This window comes from Triturus cristatus, chromosome 9 (assembly GCF_964204655.1).
Source record: "Triturus cristatus chromosome 9, aTriCri1.1, whole genome shotgun sequence".
NCBI lineage: Eukaryota > Metazoa > Chordata > Amphibia > Caudata > Salamandridae > Triturus > Triturus cristatus.
In genome coordinates this window covers 815,559,375-815,579,781 of record NC_140592.1, presented here as the reverse complement: position 1 = coordinate 815,579,781, position 20,407 = coordinate 815,559,375, and the positions used below count along the sequence as shown (strand labels likewise).

Sequence of the window (20,407 nt, the reverse complement as noted above, 5' to 3'; positions counted from 1 at the left end):
AAAAAAATAACTATTATTGTAAAGGACTGGGGTGATCGAATACAATTAACTGCAGTTACTTTTCCCAATCGAGATTTTTGATGGTATTGTACATACTTATCTCTTTCCAACGTAGTCCCCCACTATGGGTAACACTCCAGGGACCGAACAGACACCTAAAGTAGGGCCCCTGTAGAGGTGCGCACGAGCTTTCATACAAACGCTAGAGAATAAATTAGCAGGTGAGATTTACGTATTAAGCTGTGCTTTTGCGTGTTTAGGAACAATCTTAAACATAGGTTTAAAAAACAAACACGACAATCCACTGTAACTGCAAACCTCTATTTTCATCAACTTGTTTATGTGATTTGGAAGAGAAGAAAATATTATTAAAAAAGACGAAACCCTCCCCTGCTGTACGCAGGTAGGAGCATGCTTTGAGGAAACGTTACATTCTCCTGAAATTTGCCACCAGCCACACTCAAAGAAATGTGTCCAAATGGAGGTACCGTAGCACCAAGTAAATTGTTTTAAAACAGCCAGATGCAACTAAAGCAGGGGCTGTGTAAGGCAGAATGCGGGCAGGTGGGAACGAAGGGGGAGGTGTAACCAACTGCTCCCAGTTCCAATCAGGCAAAACAGTGTATTATTTAACAGACAGCCCAATCTGGGCTTAACTCTGATCAGATGCAAGGATCACTCCCAGAGACGCGTGGATTGAAATTGCGCCCCGGAGTGCAGCACAGCGTGCACTTAAAAAGAGCTTAAATATTTTCTAGAGCAGAGACCGATAGCCGGGATTGGAAAATCGAACTGAAGGTTACACTACGTACGAGGGCGCCTCGTGTCGAAGGCTCGGCGCACTGCGAAGTTTTCAGATGGAGGGTTTCAAGACGGTGCAGAAACACCATGTTAGCCTACACTCCGCTTGGAACTAATGACCGTCCTAAAAAGACCGCTCCATGCACAAGCCCATTACGGGATAGGAGGGCATAAAGGTGTAAAGCGCTTGCGAGGGAGTCCCACTGCATTTTGCAAACTTAAATCGTAGGCGACTCGTGTATTTAATAATAAGCAGACGTACATGGGGAGGGCGCTAAGCAACTTATCCAATCCACTAGGAATATTTTTTTCTCGGTGATAAAGGTTCCGATAAGCCCCCACCACCAAAAAAATCTATCCCCTCAGTATTTTCTTTTTTTCCACAAGAACGTCATCGTTATACACCAGGGACCTATGTCCTCCCTCCCTGTGGTACGGAGTCACTCTCTCTCCTGCACAGACCAGCAAGTATCCAGTCTCTCCTCTGCGTCGGATCCACCACTTCTGAGTGCTTCCTTCCCTAGGGATTCCTAAATCCTCCCAGTGACCAACTTTCCCTTCCTAGGAACTCTCCCTTACTCTCCAACGTCCACTGGCCTCATCACTGATCTGTCACCCACACCTTAGAGCGGGCTGTCCGCCTCGGATTTCGTGCCTCTATCATTGCCGTTCCCTCCTGGGGATCCCCGACGCTCACCTGTATCCAGACTGCAAAGAGGAGCCCCAAGCGGAGCGCTAGCCCAGCGTGCTTCCCTCCGCTGTGCCACCGCATCGCCGTGTCTGTGATAGTGCCGAACCCCGGCCTCTGTCCCGGGCTCCGCTGCGGTCACCGTGCTCGCTGCGTAGAGCTGTCAATGACCGCGACTCCCTCAGCTAGAGCAGCACTCAAACCACCCTGACAAGGGGCGGGAAACTGACAGCTCGCGCGACCAATTCCCAGCCGCGCAGCGAGGGATAGGGTGGGGCCATCTGATCCATAGCCGAAGGAGGTGTGTCTACTGGGCGGGAACTTCAGGTTCCATCTCTCCAATCCGAGCCGCGAGTCATGACAATGGGAGGAGCCACACCTCCACCGGGTATAAGGGTGTGTCTGGTGGGGGGAGAATTGATAGCTGCGAGAGCGCTTAGCTACAGGGGTTCCTACTTGCATAGCAATAAGGAGGGTAGGACCACCGATACGGGCGAGATGGGCGTTCCCAAAGAGGTGACATATTGGGTGTGACTGCTTTAAGACTCCTTTTAGTATCTGCGCGCGAGGACAGGAAGAATCATCAATGAAGGCTTCCAAAGAGAGGAGTCCGGACGCATGGCCTAGTCCCCTGCAGTGTCCGACCTTTTTAGTGTCCTGGTGCTCCGTAAGCTCGTCGGGGGTTCACTAACCAGCTTCAGGGTGTGTCAGAAAAAAAGGAGGGATCTGGAGCACACCATTATCTGCGCTATAAAGGCAACCTATGTTAGAAGCCGTCTTCAGCTCCGCTACCCATACAGCGATTTATCGTCCGTTGGGGTTTACTGCCCTGATGCCTTTTCTGCAATGCACAGAGTTCGATCTGTCCACAATGTTTGCAAGGAGCCGTTGCACTTGTTGCATCCTGTTTCCATGGGCGCCGCTCCTCGCATATGTTATCCGTGGAGCTCCCCCTTGAGCCCAGAGAAGGTAGGGGCTGCTGTGACAGGTGTTGGGAGTCCCGTGCACGAAGGGAAGGAGGCCCCTGCCGGCAACACGTGCATTTTATTCACCGAGATCTGCTGCGCAGCTCGCTCGTCAAAATTCCTATTCAGATCGGCTTATTTTGAAAAGCTTTGCAACTTCAGTTTAAAATGCAAATGAGACGTGAAATCTTTCTCAGTTGCATTTATGATGCTCCAGCTATCTGAAGTCTTGTGGCGGCTCTTCTGCCATGTATCCTATAGAGGAGTGGGTGGCAAGCGCAAGCCCTCGTCGGCCTAACTTCTTAATTTAACAAAATGCACAGGCAAATGGAAGTATGAAATCCCAGCGGAATTTATAAACTAAATAGATTGCATTGGGCGAGCTCTTGGTGCCACATACTGAATCTTCGCGGCACTCCCAGATCTGCTAGCTCACTTGGTGCCACCGTGTGTCACACGATATCGGCTTCCATCATATGGTCAACACCCCCGCCCCCTCCTCACAGGGTGAGGTTTTTGTTGAATTTGGCAGGTCTGCTCTTTACTTAAAGAAAAATAATGCTTTTACCCAGTGGCGTTACGCAAAATGTTAGCCCCTGCAGAATGTGATGAGACGCCACAGAGTCTCCCATATATCACATAAATCCATTATAAGCAGTACCTACTGATCTTCTTGATCATTACTAGGACAATTTGGGCCAAGTGGCCTATGTTTTGCCTCCTTATCGGGCTCACTTGTTTTTCGACCTGAACACGCTGCATACTTCCTAATATCCGTTTTAATTCTTGTGTGTGGGTCCAGTGTTGCAAGCTGAAACATCAAGAGAACATATTTGTGAAACAGCAGTTAAAGGGGCCATTTAGAGGATGATGTCACAATAGATTTCACTACTCAACCAGATGTCATCAAACAAAGAAGCATTCTGGAATCCCAGCTGTTTCTGATTGTTGGTGTAAGATTATTTAAGAGACAGGTTTATCCTTGTCCCCTTTAATCTGAAGTACCGAAAGCCCAGCTTCTGATCTTGACAAGTATCCTATCTTGGATTATTTTATCACACTAATATACTACAGTTGTGTAATATTGCAGAGGCAGAACATTAAAATTTATTGCCATCAATGTGTTTTTCTTTCTGACCATGAGCATCTGTTTTACCCATGGCTGACTCTGCATAGATCCCTTGACTTGCTTTTTTCTTCCACAAATAAGAATAAAAATTAACTTTGACGTTGTATTTTTTGGGCATGGCTTGTGTGGACTTTACTGTGCCAAGAGCAAGGGCTGTCTGCTTCAGGAGCTTCATACAGCAAGTTCAGTTTTGCACACAACTGTTTCAGCGACCCAAGCCATCTTTGACTTCTGCCTTCACCATTGTAGTAAAAGGGCCCCATAAAACTCTTAATTCAATATTCATTTCCTATGCACATTAATGAAGGTTCACATGTGTTGCTGTCATTCTCCAAGTTAAGAATCCATCATCAATTATCCAAAGGGTGGATTCATCATTGCCTATCTTTTCTACTGAGATAGTATAGTCAGATAAAAAGGTACTTTGCACCTCTCATCAGCTAATGTTATCTCCCAATTCCCATGTGCAAACTTGTCATATTGACTCCAGCCATCACTGCGCCCACTTAAGCACAGGATCCTTTGGTTTTGGTGGTATTCAACAACTTTTCTAGTGTGATTTAGGTCAGTGTGATTTAGGCCAGTGTGATTTAGGCCTCTGTAATTTCCTCATTCAAATGGTTGTCCTGTTGATATTTTTCATGGCTGGTATTTTTCATACCTCTTATGGTAATGCGGAGTGATGAGTGGTGCAAGGCTGGAGAGCAGTGTCCAGTTTTATTTGTATTGCTTGAATTTAACTTGTAGGTGTAGTTGTCCCTTTCCTTGTTGGCTCTGTGAACAATGCAAAGTGCCTTGAACATTGCCCTTCTTGCTATAGGTAGCCAGAGCAGTGATCGCAAGACTTTAAGCATGTGTTTTCTTGGGTGAAGGTGGAGAAGAAGTCTTGCAGAAGCATTTTAGACGAGTTGTACTTTGCGTATGATGAATGCGGGTTCACCACGGTGTGGTATGCTGGCATAGTCAAGCTTGGAGATTACGATTGTGAGGATAGCTGGCTGTTTCAATTGGTGTCCAAGATATTGAAGGATGCAACATAGTGTTTTCGTTGGGTAGAAGGCACTCTGTTGATGTTTTTAACATTTTGTCAAATATACGTTCTGAATCCATGGTTACCCCTATGTTTCTCACTCGTCTTAATATTGATGGAGGAGCCTCATGTTCCTTAAGCCATATGGTGGTAGCCTGGTATTTCTGCCATTGTCTGCAGGTCATCATCTTTGTTTTTGTGATATTTAGCTTTAGATGGTTATTAATTATCCGTGTGTTTAGGGGCAAAGTTTTGACTTGTAGAGTTCTTCCAGACATACATTTAAAAAAATGATTTGGGTGTCATCTGCATAGCTGTAACAGGTGGGGCTGAATGATTTAATCAGGCTTGGTAAGGGAGTTAGGTAGATGTTTAATAACAGTAGGGATTGTCCTGGACCCTTGAGGGACACCATTGTGAAGTGTGTGAGGAGCTGATGTAAATGGTGGTACCAACACTACTTTAGTCATAGCTGAGAGGCCAATAATTCAATGGGAATCAGTTGAACTCCCTTCTCACTTTCGCATATGGTATATCAAATGAGAATTTGCTGTGTGACAATATTGCATAACTCTAGAGCACATTGAGTCATGGTATTCTTAAGCCAGCAACTTTCATTAACTATCCTATTCCTGAAACATAAGCAAGTGTCACTACCTATCCTTGCCAGCCATTCAGTTGCAATGTGCAATCAGGAAACTCCAGCTTACAATGTGGCATGGTGCTTTGATTAGCCTATTGTGCTGGGGCAGTGTCATCACAAGTCAGGTACAACTTTCCTTTAACACATTGCTCCAGCATTCAGCCTTTCTAGGGGCACTGGCCTGTTGTGAAATATAGCCTTGTGAAATAATGTTTCTCCTTTAGAGAAATTAATTTTGGTGCAGGAGCCAGATAATGGATTTCAAATAAGCAAACACCCTCCAGATCTCATCTGCCCCTAGTGCTTTTATCAGGGTCTGTTTTCAATCAATGTCTGTGCCAAGAAACCACCCTTCGCCATTTAGCTAGAGCTGACCAAGAGGTATAATCATGGGACATCATGGTCTTCTGCAAGATTCCCAAAAATTCCAGAATGACCGTGACTCAACCTTCCTCTTATTCCAATTAATCTTTTTGTCCAGTTCCCTGAAATATCTTACTGAGTTTCACCTCTCCCTCCAAGTTGGGGATAGGGTCTGGCACCTAATTTTACATATCTCCCTCCTAGCCAGAAGAATCAAATAAAATATCCGCTGGCTTTGAAACTCAAAAAGGTCCCCAAATACAGATCCTTGCTGTGCAGTACCAAACATAATTAAGTTGGGTCTCACCTCCACTTCCACTCCCAAGATGTCAGAGATTGTCTTACCCTCATTCCTCCTGAAGCTTTCCAAGACGGGACAGCTGACAAACGTATGAATGTCATCCACTTCTCGAACTTCACACCTCTTACATTTGGTCTCCCTATCACCTCATATCTTAGCCAACTTCGCCAGGGTCCAATAGACTCTATGTAAAGCAAAGAAGTGGGTTCTCCTTAATGCAGTAGATTTAATTACAGAATAAAGCATGCTTATAGATACGTGCCATGACTCTTCCAACTCCACACCTGGCAAGCATCCTTCTCAAACCAGATGAGGGGGTCTCATGCATTCTGCCGCTGCTGCTGCCACCAGATATCCATACCAGCATGATAATTCCTTTCTTGGTTTTAGATCCTGAAGATCCATCTCCATAGGGTTTACTCTAGTGTCCAACTTGTCATGATTTCTGAGCCACGCAGATATCTGATACAACTTAAACCCGAAGAGCGCTCCATCCGTCAGTTCCCTCCAAGTATCCTAAGAAAGGCCCTTGCCCCCTTCCACCATCTCCCCCCAGCGCATTATTCCAGAGTCCTTCAGGGGTTTTTCCAGAATGTTCAGTAAGCACTCCGGAGTTCCAGGTGAATCCCACACTGGTGACCAATCACTGTAGTATGATATCCCCAAAAGGGACTGAACCCCATACCACATTTTGGCAGCAGCCTTTAAAATCTTCAACTGCAGTTTAAAAAAAATATAGGAGCCCCAAACTTATACATAAAGCCAACCTCTGATAAAGTGTTCAGCATAACATGATGCATAAGACCACCCAATGAACTATCAGGGCGAAGCAAGAGCATTCTACTATTCTTCAGCTGGTATGCCCAACAGTACAATTGAAAATCCGGGAGACCTAGACCTCCACTTCCTATCCTCCTTATCAGTTTCTTCCAGGAAAGTCTTACCCCCTTATTAGCCCAAATGATGGATGTGATTCTCCCCTGTGTTCTCAAAGGAGATTTTTTCTTGAACTCTAACGGTATGTTATCAAACCGGTATGAAAACGTAGGTAGGATAGACATCTTGACCAGATTTACTCCACTGTTCAAAGTGAGGGGAATATTCTGCCATTTCTTTAAAATCCTATCTACCTCTTTAGAAACGTTCCCCAAGTTCAGTGCGGAGACCTTCACTAGATCATGTAGCCTTGTTATCCTCAAATACCTTAGTTACTTCGATAACCGGATGTCATGATAGTCATGAATCCATACCATTATCTTTGTTTTACTACTATTAATTTCATAGTCAGACAGTTGCCCAAAATATTTCACCTCTGCCATCAAACTTGGTAGAGCATGTACAATGTTTGAGGTGTATAACATTTAATCATCAGCATATAAAGTTATCTTTCTAGAAAAGGTTCCCACTGTCAATGTCATTATTTCGCTATTCTGTCTCAGACTTTGTGCCATGGGTTCAATATATAGGTCAAAGAGGATAAGGGACAACTCTGTCTAGTCCCCCCCACCTATCTTGACTGAAGAGTGGGGGGGGTGCGTGGCTGAGGCGTTGCTGCTTGATACTGCCTTTCAGCTCTTCTTTTCGGCGTCCCCCACTAGTGGATCTCTGTACCCCTTGCCCTCACTTCGACGGCAGGCCCAGCGCGTGCAGTAGTCATGGCTGCTCCTAAGGGAAGGAAGGACAGGTCCGTAAAAGATCTACTGCTCAATCCACTCAACAGTCCGAAAGTCAGCCGGGACTGGGGCACTTGGACGAGACTGAGGGGAGTGAAGGTCCGGAGGCCCTGGTCAGCCGAGCTGAAGATGACGGTCCTACCTAGGATTCTGTACATGTTTTAGACGCTCCCCTTGTGGCCTATGCCGGGGACGCTACAGACCCTGCAGAATGCTTTCCAAAACTTTGTGTGGGTGGGTCGGCGATGCAGGATGAGACAGGAACACAGCTAGCGTGCATCAGTGGAGGGTGGTCGTAGAGTCCCAAGCCTCTTTCACTACTTTCAGGCCTCGCAGCTTTGGTTCTTGGTGGAGTGGTCACACCCTTAGTCTGAAAAGAGGCGATTGTTCGATGGATAGGGTGTTGGCGGGGACAGCTTTATGGAGGATTCCTTTTTGGCCCGCTCTCACCGGCCTGCAGATCTCTACTTGTCTTTGATCACTGTACCCACCTAGAAGGTCTGGGATGTGGTGGTGACTCGAAATGGTTTCTTATCGTTTCCCTACCCGCTCACCCCTGTGGTACAGAATAGGGATTTTTCTCCGGCATTGCATAGCGCCTTGTTTAGCACTTGGTAGAAGATGGGATGTAGGTCTATCAGTCACTTCTTTGATGAGGAGGGTCCCATCCCGTTTGAGACTCTGCGGACTCTGCGGGCTGAGTTTGTAATTCCAGAGGGAGAACGATTCTGTTATACTCCGATATGGCACTAGTTGATGCAGCCGGCGTTGAGGGGTACTACGCGGGGGCACCTAACTACATTTGAGAGGTGGCTTCTTAGTAAGGACTTTGACAGGCGTCTTATCTCTGAGTTGTATGTGATGCTGGGGGACGGGGAGCTTGATTCAAAATCCCCCTGCTCAACTTCAATGGGAATTGGGGCTGCAATTGTCCCCTGAGTAATGGCGGAACATCTATTATTGGGCACACCATACAGCCTCCAATATTGAAACAGCGAAAAAAATCGCAACGTTTTGGTATCTAACTCCAGTCCGCCTACAAAGGGGGAACCCAGAGCACGGAGACAGATGCTGGAGGCGTTGCAAATCCCTGGGGACACTGGTGCACGTTTTGTGGAAATACCTTAAACTGACACAGTTCTGGGAAGAGAGTCTATCAGACATAGATACACATTTTAATACCCAACTTCCCAGATTTCCCTCTTATGTAGTACTGGGTCTTCCCAACCCACTAACATTTTTTTTTTTTAAAACATAATTTTATTGTTTTTCAAACATACATCGTATTATTGGAGCAGTACCCTGATATCGTTATTATACAGACTACCTTTGCCACACAACTTTTCACATCAGGTTGTGATATCCAGGACATATTACAAATATAAATTGACTTTTTGGGAATAAAACACTTATACATTCGCAACCCTGCCAAAACAGTGTGTTTAGTGGTGGAACCTATATTTATTACGCCTCGTATCATATCCCATCCCGTGTACAGATTTCTCTTCTGGTGCTGCTAGAATAAATCATAAACCAAACCTCTCACTAACACCCCCCACCCTCCAGTCCTATGCATGCTCAGGTATACCACAAAGACATCATATCTAACATTTGAGGCTCTTGAGGAAGCTGTGCACTTTTAAATTAAAACAAAAACACATCTCCGGACGTGGTGTTCGGGAAATGATCCTCACATTGTACAGTCTATTGTGTGCAGTTAGGGGTATTCTACTGATTTATGTCCACTGCTTTGAGATCCTCTAACATAAAATCCCATTCCAATGCTATTGGGATTTTACGTAAGCCTCTAAGCTCTTCTCAACGCAAGGCAGCGCTCTCTGCACTGCCCCAACGGAGCAGTTCACTGTGCCAGGCGTGTACTGTAGGTGGCTTCCTCGACTTCCAGCACAGAGTGATGGCACGGACCTCTAAACTGAGCGCCAAGTCAACAAAACGGTATTGTACTTTATGCTTAGACACGTGTGTGTGCAGGCCTAATATACATTCCTCCATGGTATTTTGTAACACACGGAGTGCGGTCATACTAACAATATGCCTGACAGTATCCCAAAACCCTCGTATTTTTGGACATGTCCATATCATGTGGAGGAGGCCAGCCCCCTCCAATAGGCATCTCGGACAGTAGTGTTGCGTCTGAGGGAACATTTTGTCTAATTTATGGGGGGTAAGATAAGCCCTATGAAGAATCTTGTTTGAATGAATTTAAATTTGGCATTCCTTGATACCTTTTTGGGGTGTTCTACAATGACCACCCATTCCTTATCCACCAGAGCTCTCCCTGTGTCCTCTGTCCATGCCGCGCGCAGTGGATCTAGACCAACCTCAGTATGGGAGCGTATCCCTGTGTATAGCCACTTAATAAGGTGTCTGCCTCTGCCCATATAATAAAGCATTTTGATCAGTTCATGTGTGGGGTGTTCTTGCCTCTGCGGGGCCCAGTGAATTTTAATATATTGGAACAGTGCAGCATGCAATAAATATAATTGCGCCGGAGTTCCCATTTCGTTAACAAAAGTATCGTGGTCTAGCAGCATCCCATCTCCAAACAGGTCAGCCACCGTACTGATCCCTGCGTCCAGCCACGGCGTTATTCTACCTTTAGTGATTCGACCGTCCGTCAACGGAATTCCCAGTAACAGGATATTGCCTGCATAAGCAGGGGGCGTGCCTGTATATTGCAGCGCTGCTCTCCAGCACTGAAGCGCGGTGCGCAATAAAGGGGGGAGACATTTCGGGATCTTGCTATTGGGCAACAACAGGGCATGTAAGGTGCAGCGATCTACATCTTTTTCCGTAAACCCTATCTCTCGTAGGTTACGCCCAGCAGTCCAAAAGGACAGCCATTGTAATTGGCATGCATAATAGTATGCTCGTAGGTCAGGAACACCCGATTCCCCCCCCTACTTGTGCCCAGTTGCAGTTTCTTAAGACTGATGTGCCGTCTACCAGATTCCCATATGAGGTCTATAAGTAAGGCATTCATCATCTTGAACGTAGTATGTGGTATCAAAAGAGGTAAGTTAGTGAAGTAATAAATCAGACGCGGGAGGACCACCATTTTTGCTAAAGCCGCTCTACCCATGACTGACAGTGATAATGTAGTCCAGAAAGCAACACTGGAGCGCAAGGCTCTAAGCGCTCTATGTAAGGTACCATCCAGCATGTCTATGAGCGTCCGGTAGATCTGGATACCCAAGTATTTAACTGCATGCTGTGCAACCTGGATTCTGGTATCTCCAAACTCAATGGCAGTGGGGCTTGCATGTTCTGCGAAGAAAAATACATGTGACTTCGCTGCATTGATGGCAAGGCCTGAGATTAATTCAAAGTGATGAAACACCTCGTATAGCTGGTCCAGGGCCAAGCGGAGATCACTAAGATACAGAATAATATCATCTGCATATGCAGAAAAAGGGTGTGTCGGGTTCCCTAGTGTTATGTGCCCACATCGTTGAGGTCCTTACGCACTTTGAGTGCCAGTGGTTCCAGGGCCAGTATGAATATAAGGGGCATCCCTGCTTCGTTCCTCTATATATCGGGTATTCCGTTGAGATATTATCACCGGTAAGAGCACGCGCAATAGGGGCATCATATAAAAGTCGTAACCAGTCAATGTAGCCTGCTGGGCTCCCAAATTTCTCCAGTGCACTGAACATATAGTCCCAATGAATAGAGTCAAACGCCTGACGCAGATCCAAGGATATGCAGCCTGCGTGTTCATATCGACTCGGGGCTTCCCTCAAGAGATAGTGGAGCTGCCTAGTGTTCAGGGATGTGCTGCAGGCGGGTAGAAAGCCAGTCTGATCTATATGGATCAGTTTAGTCAGGGAGGGCAATAATCTATTGGCTAACACCTTACTTAATATTTTGTACTCTGTAGTCAGTAATGATAACGGGCGATAACTGGCCATATCTGTGGGGTCTCTTCCTGCTTTCGGGAGTGATACCACTAACGCTTGTGCTGTAGTGAGGGATAAAGAACCCTTTTCCAGTGCTGTGTTGTATAATATTTCTAACTGGGGCACCAGGGAGTCAGCATATGTAGTATACAATTCAACTGGTAGTCCATCCAGCCCAGGGGTTTTATCACGCGGGAGTCATGCCTGCTCTAATTTCAGACTGAGTAATAGGCCCTACCAGTGCCTTCTGGGCCTCTGCCGTTAGTTGTGGGTATGTGAGGGTGGAAAAAAAATCCTCCATATGAGCCTCCGGGCTGCTACTAGGTTTACTGTACAGTGAGGCATAATATTGATGGAATGCAACTTTAATATCCCCTTGGGTAGTGGCCCTGTTGCCTCCCAGGGTGGTGACCTCGTTTATGATAACCGCGGGGGAGTATCTCGAATTAATCTGGCAAGCAAGGTCCCGGATTTATCTGCTTCGGTGTGGCGCAGCTGTGAGTACTTTTGGTAGTCTATGACCCAGAGAATTTCGAGCAATTCCGCATGATTGATTCTAGCCTCCTGTAATGAGGCACGCTTGTCCGCGTCAGTTATGGCGTCCTGTTCCAACCTACCCATTTTGTGTTCTACATCTAAAAGGGAATTATGGAGTTCTTGTCGGGTGCCTACTGTCGTACTGATTGCCTTTCCCCTAATCACCGTCTTAAAGGCGTCCCATTCAATCAGCCTATTCGATGCAGTGTTGCTATTCTCTGCGATATAATGTTCAATAGTGTCCGACATAGCAGCGCGGAACACTGAATCCTTTCCCAACCCACTAACATACCTGCTTAAATCCTAAAGGGGCAGACACATAGCCTTGGCATTAAGGGCAGCACACCAATCCATTTTGGCCTTCTAGGGCATGAATAGGATGCAGTCTCGACAGAATTGATTGCACCAAATCTGGCACTTATTGGGGATAAGGAGCTCTCATGGACACTTACACGCCGTTGGGAAACATTCCAGGAGATTTGGCAGCTGTTTCTTACACTTCTCTCCCAGGAAATTACGGAATGGACCTGCCCTAGGTACTTAAGATTGCTTCCCTTGACCGCGCCAACAGAGTGACTCCATTTGAGGTCTCTTCCAGGGGAGTTCGGTATCTCACAACCAGTGTTGAGATAACAGTTTGGCTGAGCACCCTGGGAGAGGGGGGAGGTTGGGGGGGTTAGGAGGAATTTATTCAAAAGTTGCCAAGGAGCTGGTTGTGGCTGAATATTGACGCCGCACTGGCGGAATATGTGCTTCTTGTTGCAATAATGAAAATAAATTTAAACATAAAAATGGTTTATATCTAGATAACCCTGCCATGGTGAAGACACTAAACATTTAACCCTCGTACCAAATATTGTGGAAACCAGAATCAGGTCATCTGGGGTTGAAAACATTTGTATTCTAATTGACCTCTGTAGACATCTATGGAGAACATCAGCTCACATTTTTTGTTTTGATTTTCATATATTTTAAATTTTTTTAAATTGATTGACACCTATAAAATTCTGCTTTATTTAATTTATGGTTATGGCATGTAAATTGCTTTTATGAGGTCAGTGTAATTAATGTACTAAATGTATAATGCTTGGCGAACGTTTGGGGTATTATGTTTATATGGAGAAGTGTGGGAAAACTGGGTGGTAGGTATTTTATGGATCCTCACAGATTCCAGAATTTTCCTTCACAACAATATGAGGAAAATCTATGATTTAGCCATTTGCAGGGCATTCTAGGTAAGAGAAGAAACTGGGATCCACTCAAGCCACACCACCCCAGTCTACCCCAGGTGCCTTGTTTTCAGAAATGTCTAGGCCAGGCAGGATTCCCTGGGTGCCGACCGAGCCCTTGCGTAATTACCGCAGCTACCTACATCACCAGAACTGGTCAGTTTGCAATGCATATTCATGCTGTGTCCTTGTGTGTTAGCGGGCTTAAGGGAGCCTTTCCTTTCACGGGAGATCGTCCAGTCGCACAAGTGGGGTATTATTGCTATCAGGAGAACTGTAGGAACACTGTCTGGTAGGGCATTTGTGGATGCCCTCAGATTCCATTAGCTCTGCCTGCTTTCACTTTTGTTTTGCTGTGTAACATCACTGCTCACAGCGTGTTGCGCAATACAGCAAAACAAAAAATCCAACTCTGGACTCAAGGTAAGCATTTGCCTGGTTTCCCAATTTTGATTTTGGAAAGAAAATTATTCTGGTATTTTTGCCAGAAACATTTTCCTTTCCAGTACTGTGGATCACCTGTTGAAGTCCACAACACTGTGAAGGTAGAGTGGCAGACATCAGTTGGTTGTCATCTGCCCTCACACAGTTAAAACCCACCAAATCCATGCACCCTGATGTCCTGTCCAATGACAATTCACAACAAGCTGAAGGGATATGATGGCCACTTTGCACTAACTCCTTTGTTCAGTGATAGCAGGGGATTACTCCAGTCCAGGAGGTCTGTAGGATGGTAAGCTTCTGAGACTTGGGAACAGTGAAACGCATAGTGGTCCAAGAAAGGTGGACTGTGCTGCTAATGGCCATGCACAGCCAAGAGGATTTTTACATTGCCATACATGGTCTATGAAGCAGAGGGCTAGAGATAAAATAAAAATATTGAGATGTACAAAGAAAATAGAAGAGAAGATAGAGAGAAGAGGTTCTAGAAAAGGAGAGAAGATTGAGAGAATGAAAGGAGAGTAAATAGTAAAAGCAAGACATAGAGAGCAGGAGAGACAGTAATGAGAAGATAGATGGAGCAGCACACAGCAAGGGGTAGTGAGGAAAAGGTTGAGCTTTTGTCAGAGACTGTATAGGTGAGTGAGTACATGTTACTGTCTGTATGAATAAGCGACTGGGTGTGTGAACGGCTTTGAGTGACTGTATGGTTGAGTGACTGTGTGTGAGTGGCTGTATGAGTGGGTGTGTGAGTGTTTGTATGACTCAGTGTGTGAGTGGCTGTATTAGTGGGCACATGTCTGTATGACTGGGTATGTGAGTAGCTGTATGGATGAGTGAGTGGATAGGTGTGTGAATGGCTCTATGGATGAATGAGTGGTTTTGTGAGTGAGTGGATGTGTGAGTCTGTATGAATCAGTGAGTGGGTGTGTGAGTAGTTGTATGGGTCTACGAATGGGTATGTGAGTGGTGGTGTGAGTGGGTGTATGAGAGTCTGTATGGGTGATTCTGTGAATGATGTCATCAGTGAAGTCATTTGAGATGTCCTTGATAAAGGGCTCCCAAAAGAGTCCACCCTGGGCCACCGCTCCCGCCTCTGAGGTCGCGAGGTCACCAGGCTTTGGGGTCCACCTTAATAAGCAAGGAACTGCGACGTTCCATGAACAGCGCGCAGTTGGCATTGCCCAGAAAGATAACTGCACGCTTCCCCCAATCCAAGAAAACTTTAGATGAGATAAGGGAGCCTGAAGACATGGCCTCCTCTGCCTTGTCCAAAATTTTAGGGATGATTCCCTTTCCCTTTTGGATTGCTAATTCTCCTAGTTAGGGGTCCCTGGGTCGGGTGGGTGTGGATGCTCAACCTAATTGGGGTGCTGGAGTGGGTGGCGGGAGGGGGGGAATTCCCTTTCGGGGTTGATCCCTCCCACAAGGGGCTTGCTTCCTTCACTTTTTGGTTTTGTTCTTGGCATGCTGCTGTGGTATGTAATTTCTAAAACACTGTTTATCACGACACCGACTGTAGTCACTCTTGCACCAAGCCTTGCGCTATCCGCAACTCAACATCTCCATGCTATCAAATGACGGAAACCACATTCTGGACATGGAACATTAGAGGCCTAAACGACCATCGCAAGGCACGCCTCATGCACGCACAACTCATCAGACATCCGGTGGACATTTGTTACCTCCAGAAGACACACCTCCTCCCTGCTACTGCTTCCAGGCTGCACTCACGGCACTAAGGTGAATCCTAATCCTCCTTCTATTCTAATTGCTCCCGAGGCGTTTCTATCCTCTTCCGTAAAGGTCTCCCCTGGCACAACACTCACTCCATCATTGACTCTGAGGGTAGATATTGTATCCTCGCTGGCACTCTCTTCAATCAGCCCTTAGTCCTAGCAGCACTACACTGCCCCAATTCGAATGACCCTGACTTTTTACACATGTCTGGCAGCTCATATCCTCCTTGGGACCCCACTCCCTGATCTGGGGAGGTGATTTTAACATAGCTCCGCGCTAGCACTAGACGGTCTGGAGATCGCGCCCTACACCCCCAGGTCACTTCGCTTCTTCACTCTATCATGTCCGACAACTCCCTGCTGGATGCATGGAGGTACGCATAGCCTGATAGGCGAGAGGGGACCTGCGTCACTGGCTCACGGGGCTCATGGTCTCGCCTCGACCTTTGGATCATTACCCGAGACTTCTCCTCCTGGACTACATCTGTAGATCTCAGGGCTCGTACCCTCTCTGTTCGCTTCTGCTTGCGACTCCCAATCAAGCTGCGCCGTATGTTTGCGTGGTGATTGCCCCCCAATGCACTCCGAGACGTAGTTTTCCGGGACGAAATCTTGGTGGAGTCTCCTTCAACTCTTTGGGAGAGCTTCAAGGTGTAATTCGAGGGGAATGCATCATCAAGCAATCCGGGGTGTTGCGATCCATCTGGGGTACCCTCTAGCGGCTGGAGAGCGAGATTAAAACCTTAGATGTCCTGCCTTCTCAGGACCCCAGCCCTGCCACCCTTGCTAAGATCAGGGCCAAAATTACCGACTTCCACGAGGAGGCTGATAGGTAGATCGCATTTTTGGGCAGAGAGGCGAGCGCCTGTCGGTACGGCGAGGGTGATTGCCCCGGCAAAACCCTTGCCAATCTTCTCAGGCACTAAATACCTCCTCCTACATTACAGTCCCAGGATGCTTGTTTCTGGTCCAGGGAGGACCTGGCTTGGCAGTTCGGCCTGGACGGTTCCCATGAGGCACAAGGTCAAGACTGATTTGCATATGGCTGGGTCTAAACTGGGGTGGCATGGTGAGCAAAAGAACGATGGATTTAACCCAGATCTCTTGACTGGGCGTGAATGTATGATTCGTTCAGCATTCCGTCCATCATTTGTTTGCGTAGCACTTTTCGTCCTATGTGGGATGGGTATGCCCAGACGTAAATCCATTGCTCACTGTGCCACTGGATTCAAGCTAGCCTGGCTGAAGAAGGGTGACATACCTTGAAACCGGTCCCAGGATGCTTGTTTCCAGTCCAGGGAGGACCTGGCTTGGCTGTTCGGTCTGGACTGTTCCCATGAGGCACAGAGTCAAGACTGATTTGCATATGGCTGGGTCTAAACTCGGGTGGCATGGTGAGCAAAAGAACAATGGATTTAACCCAGATCTCTTGAGTGGGGGTGAATGTATGATTCGTTCAGCATTCCATCCATCATTTGTTTGCGTAGCACTTTTCGCCCTGTGTGGGATGGGTATGCCCAGACGTGGGTCCCTTGCTCACTGTGCCACTGGATTCAAGCTAGCCTGGCTGAAGAAGGGTGACACACCCTGAAACCGGTCCCAGGATGCTTGTTTCCAGTCCAAGGTGGACCTGGCTTGGCAGTTCGGTCTGGACTGTTCCAATGAGGCACAGGGTCAAGACTGATTTGCATATGGTTGGGTCTAAACTGGGGTGGCATGGTGAGCAAAAGAACAATGGATTTAACCCAGATCTCTTGACTGGGGGTGAATGTATGATTCGTTCGGCATTCCGTCCATCATTTGTTTGCGTTGCACTTTTCACCCTATGTGGGATGGGTATGCCTAGACGTGGGTCCCTTGCTCACTGTGCCACTGGATTCAAGCTAGCCTGGCTGAAGAAGGGTGACATACCCTGAAAACGGTCCCAGGATTCTTGTTTTCGGTCCAGGGAGGACCTGGCTTGGCAGTTCGGTCTGGACTGTTCCCATGAGGCACAGAGTCAAGACTGATTTGCATATGGCTGGGTCTAAACTGGGGTGGCATGGTGAGCAAAAGAATGATGGATTTAGCCCAGATATCTTGAGGGGGGATGAATGTATGATTAGTTCAGCATTCCGTCCATCATTTGTTTGCGTAGCACTTTTCGCCCTATGTGGGATGGGTATGCCCAGACGTGGGTCCCTTGCTCACTGTGCCACTGGTTTCAAGCTAGCCTGGCTGAAGAGGACCTGGCTTGGCAGTTCGGTCTGGATTGTTCCCATGAGGCACAGGGTCAGGACTGATTTACATATGGCTGGGTCTAAACTGGGGTGGCATGGTGAGTAAAAGAACAATGGATTTAACCCAGATCTCTTAACTGGAGGTGAATGTATGATTCGTTCAGCATTCCGTCCATCATTTGTTTGCATTGCACTTTTCGCCCTATGTGGGATGGGTATGCCCAGACGTGGGCCCCTTGCTCACTGTGCCACTGGATTCAAGCTAGCCTGACTGAAGAAGGGTGACATACCCTGAAACCTGTCCCAGGATACTTGTTTTCGGCCCAGGGAGGACCTGGCTTGGCAGTTCGGTCTGGACTGTTCCAATGAGGCACAGGGTCAAGACTGATTTGCATATGGCTGGGTCTAAACTGGGGTGGCATGGTGAGCAAAAGAACGATGGATTAAACCCAGATCTCTTGACAGGGGGTGAATGTATGATTTGTTCAGCATTCCGTCCATCATTTGTTTGCGTTGCACTTTTTGCCCTATGTGGGATGGGTATGCCCAGACGTGGGTCCCTTTGTACACTATGCCACTGGATTCAAGCTAGCCTGGCTGAAGAAGGGTGACATACCCTGAAACCGGTCTCAGGATGCTTGTTTCTGGTCCAGGGAGGAACTGGCTTGGCAGTTCAGTATGGACTGTTCCCATGAGGCACAGGGTCAAGACTGATTTGCATATGGCTGGATCTAAACTGGGGTGGCATGGTGAGCAAAAGAACAATGGATTTAACCCAGATCTCTTGACTGGGGGTGAATGTATGATTTGTTCAGCATTCCGTCCATCATTTGTTTGCGTAGCACTCCTACATTACAGCCCTGCAGGATGAGACACCTGGCAGAACCACATCCCCTCCGAAGGTTATCGCTAGAATCACAACCTTTTACTGCCAATTATACATTGCCGGCGAGCTAGCCCGGTGCGAGGTTATGGACCAATATTTTGACACCATTGAACTCCTATAGCACAGCAATAATCACCGGGACCATCTGGATGAACATTCACTCAGGAGGTTATCTCCACTGTTATTCGTGGAACACCCAGGTGATATCGCTCCCGGATCAGATGGCCTCACTCCTGCGTTCTACAAACAATATGCCCACCTCCTGGTACCACACTTAGCCGCCATGTATAACGATTCTTTCGAGCGCAGTAGCTTTCCCCTATCTCTTCAGGAGGCCTTGCTCACCCTTCTTTTGAAGCTGGATAAATCCCCCGAGTGCTGTGATTCATATCGTCCTCTGTCCCTAATAAACACTGACAATAAAATGTATGCCAATCTGCTGGCCACTCGCCTTCTCCCACTCATGTCACTAATCGCCTGCCCGTATCAATCTGGTTTTATTCCGGAGAACGCCACCTCCAACAACCTTCAGACCATCTTCTCAGTCCTCTACCTGATGAATCCCTCGCTCTTGGCTGTGGCTGAATTATTAGACACAACCAAAGCCTTCAACACTCTGGAGCCTATGATCTTCTATCTCCTGCCTCGCTTGGGATTCAGCCCTAACTTTGTGCGTAAGATACGACTATTATACAAGCTCCCACAGCTCGCATCAGAATTAACGGGCAGGTCACCGACCCCATTTCCATCTCGAGAGGCACCAGACAGGGGTGCCCCCTCTCCCCCATGCTCTTTGCCATCGCCATGGAACCCCTGACGGCCCGTCTACGCCACCACCACACCCAACGGGCCGTCGGCTTTTCAGCCCGTGCCCTGTTCACTTCCATGTATGCGGATGATGTCACAATCTACATCCGAGACCCTCAGTAAAATCTTGCACCCATGATGAGGGAGGTGGTGCGGTTTGGTTGCTTATCTGGAGTCCAAGTCAATTGGAGCAAATCCGTCCTCTTCCCCCTCACGGATGCTATGAAACCCTGTACCCCGGATAACCCCTTTGTTTGGGCATTGGGCCCCACCAGGTACCTCGGTATCTGGCTGAGTAGGGACGTGGATGAACTCTGGAAGTCTAATTTTGGCCGGGCGATGGGCTGGCTGGAGACCAAGATCCGTCTGTGGCAAAAACTCCCTTTATCGTTAGCCAGACTCATTGCCATTGCTAAAAAGGTGGTGCTCCCCAAATTCTTGTACCTCTTTTTAAACATCCCCATCCCGCTCACGTCACACTTCTTCCGCGAATCGCGCCCCAACATCATAACTCTGGTCTGGGCAGGGCGACAACCTAGAATTGCTTGTGACATTCTTACACTGCCCTTGGTCCGTGGCGGTATTGTTCCCCAGATTTCAAGTTATACGTGCTGTGCGCTCAGGCCAGCTTCCTCCACTTTTGACTCCATTCCACGCCTTTTCAACCCCATGTGGCTGTCGAGGTGGACCTTGCTGCCCCATGTCCGCTTCGGAGAGCGCTATTTCTCCTGCCTAGGCCCCCGCGTGGTGAGATTGATACGGTTGAATGCCTGCATTGGGCTTGAGATGGTCTGCGTAAACACTCAGGCGCCGACTCACTGTTTGCCTCTTCCATGAACTTGGCCAGCAATCCAGCATTCCCCCCGCTGCAGACAGCAGGCATGGCCTGCAGCGCAGCCCTCCTAGGGCTCAAGACTATAGCGGATGTTTATCCTGAGAATACGTTTTTTACCTTTCACGAAAATGCTGCGCCAATGGATAAGTTATTGTACTATCAGATTAGGGCAACTTGCAGAGAAGTTAACCCCGCGTTTCC

At 47.4% G+C, this 20,407-nt stretch overlaps 1 protein-coding gene across 2 annotated transcripts in view; it reads right to left on the bottom strand.

The window, feature by feature from the left end:
- Positions 1-1,697, bottom strand: part of JAG2 (jagged canonical Notch ligand 2) — a 294,764-nt gene extending 293,067 nt beyond the window's left edge. For both annotated transcript variants that reach the window (XM_085626226.1, XM_085626227.1), the window contains exon 1: positions 1,499-1,697. In XM_085626226.1, the coding sequence (XP_085482352.1) occupies positions 1,499-1,573 (75 nt within the window). In that variant the 5' untranslated portion in view covers positions 1,574-1,697. The remainder of the gene's footprint in view (positions 1-1,498) is intronic.
- Positions 1,698-20,407: the final 18,710 nt, after the last annotated feature.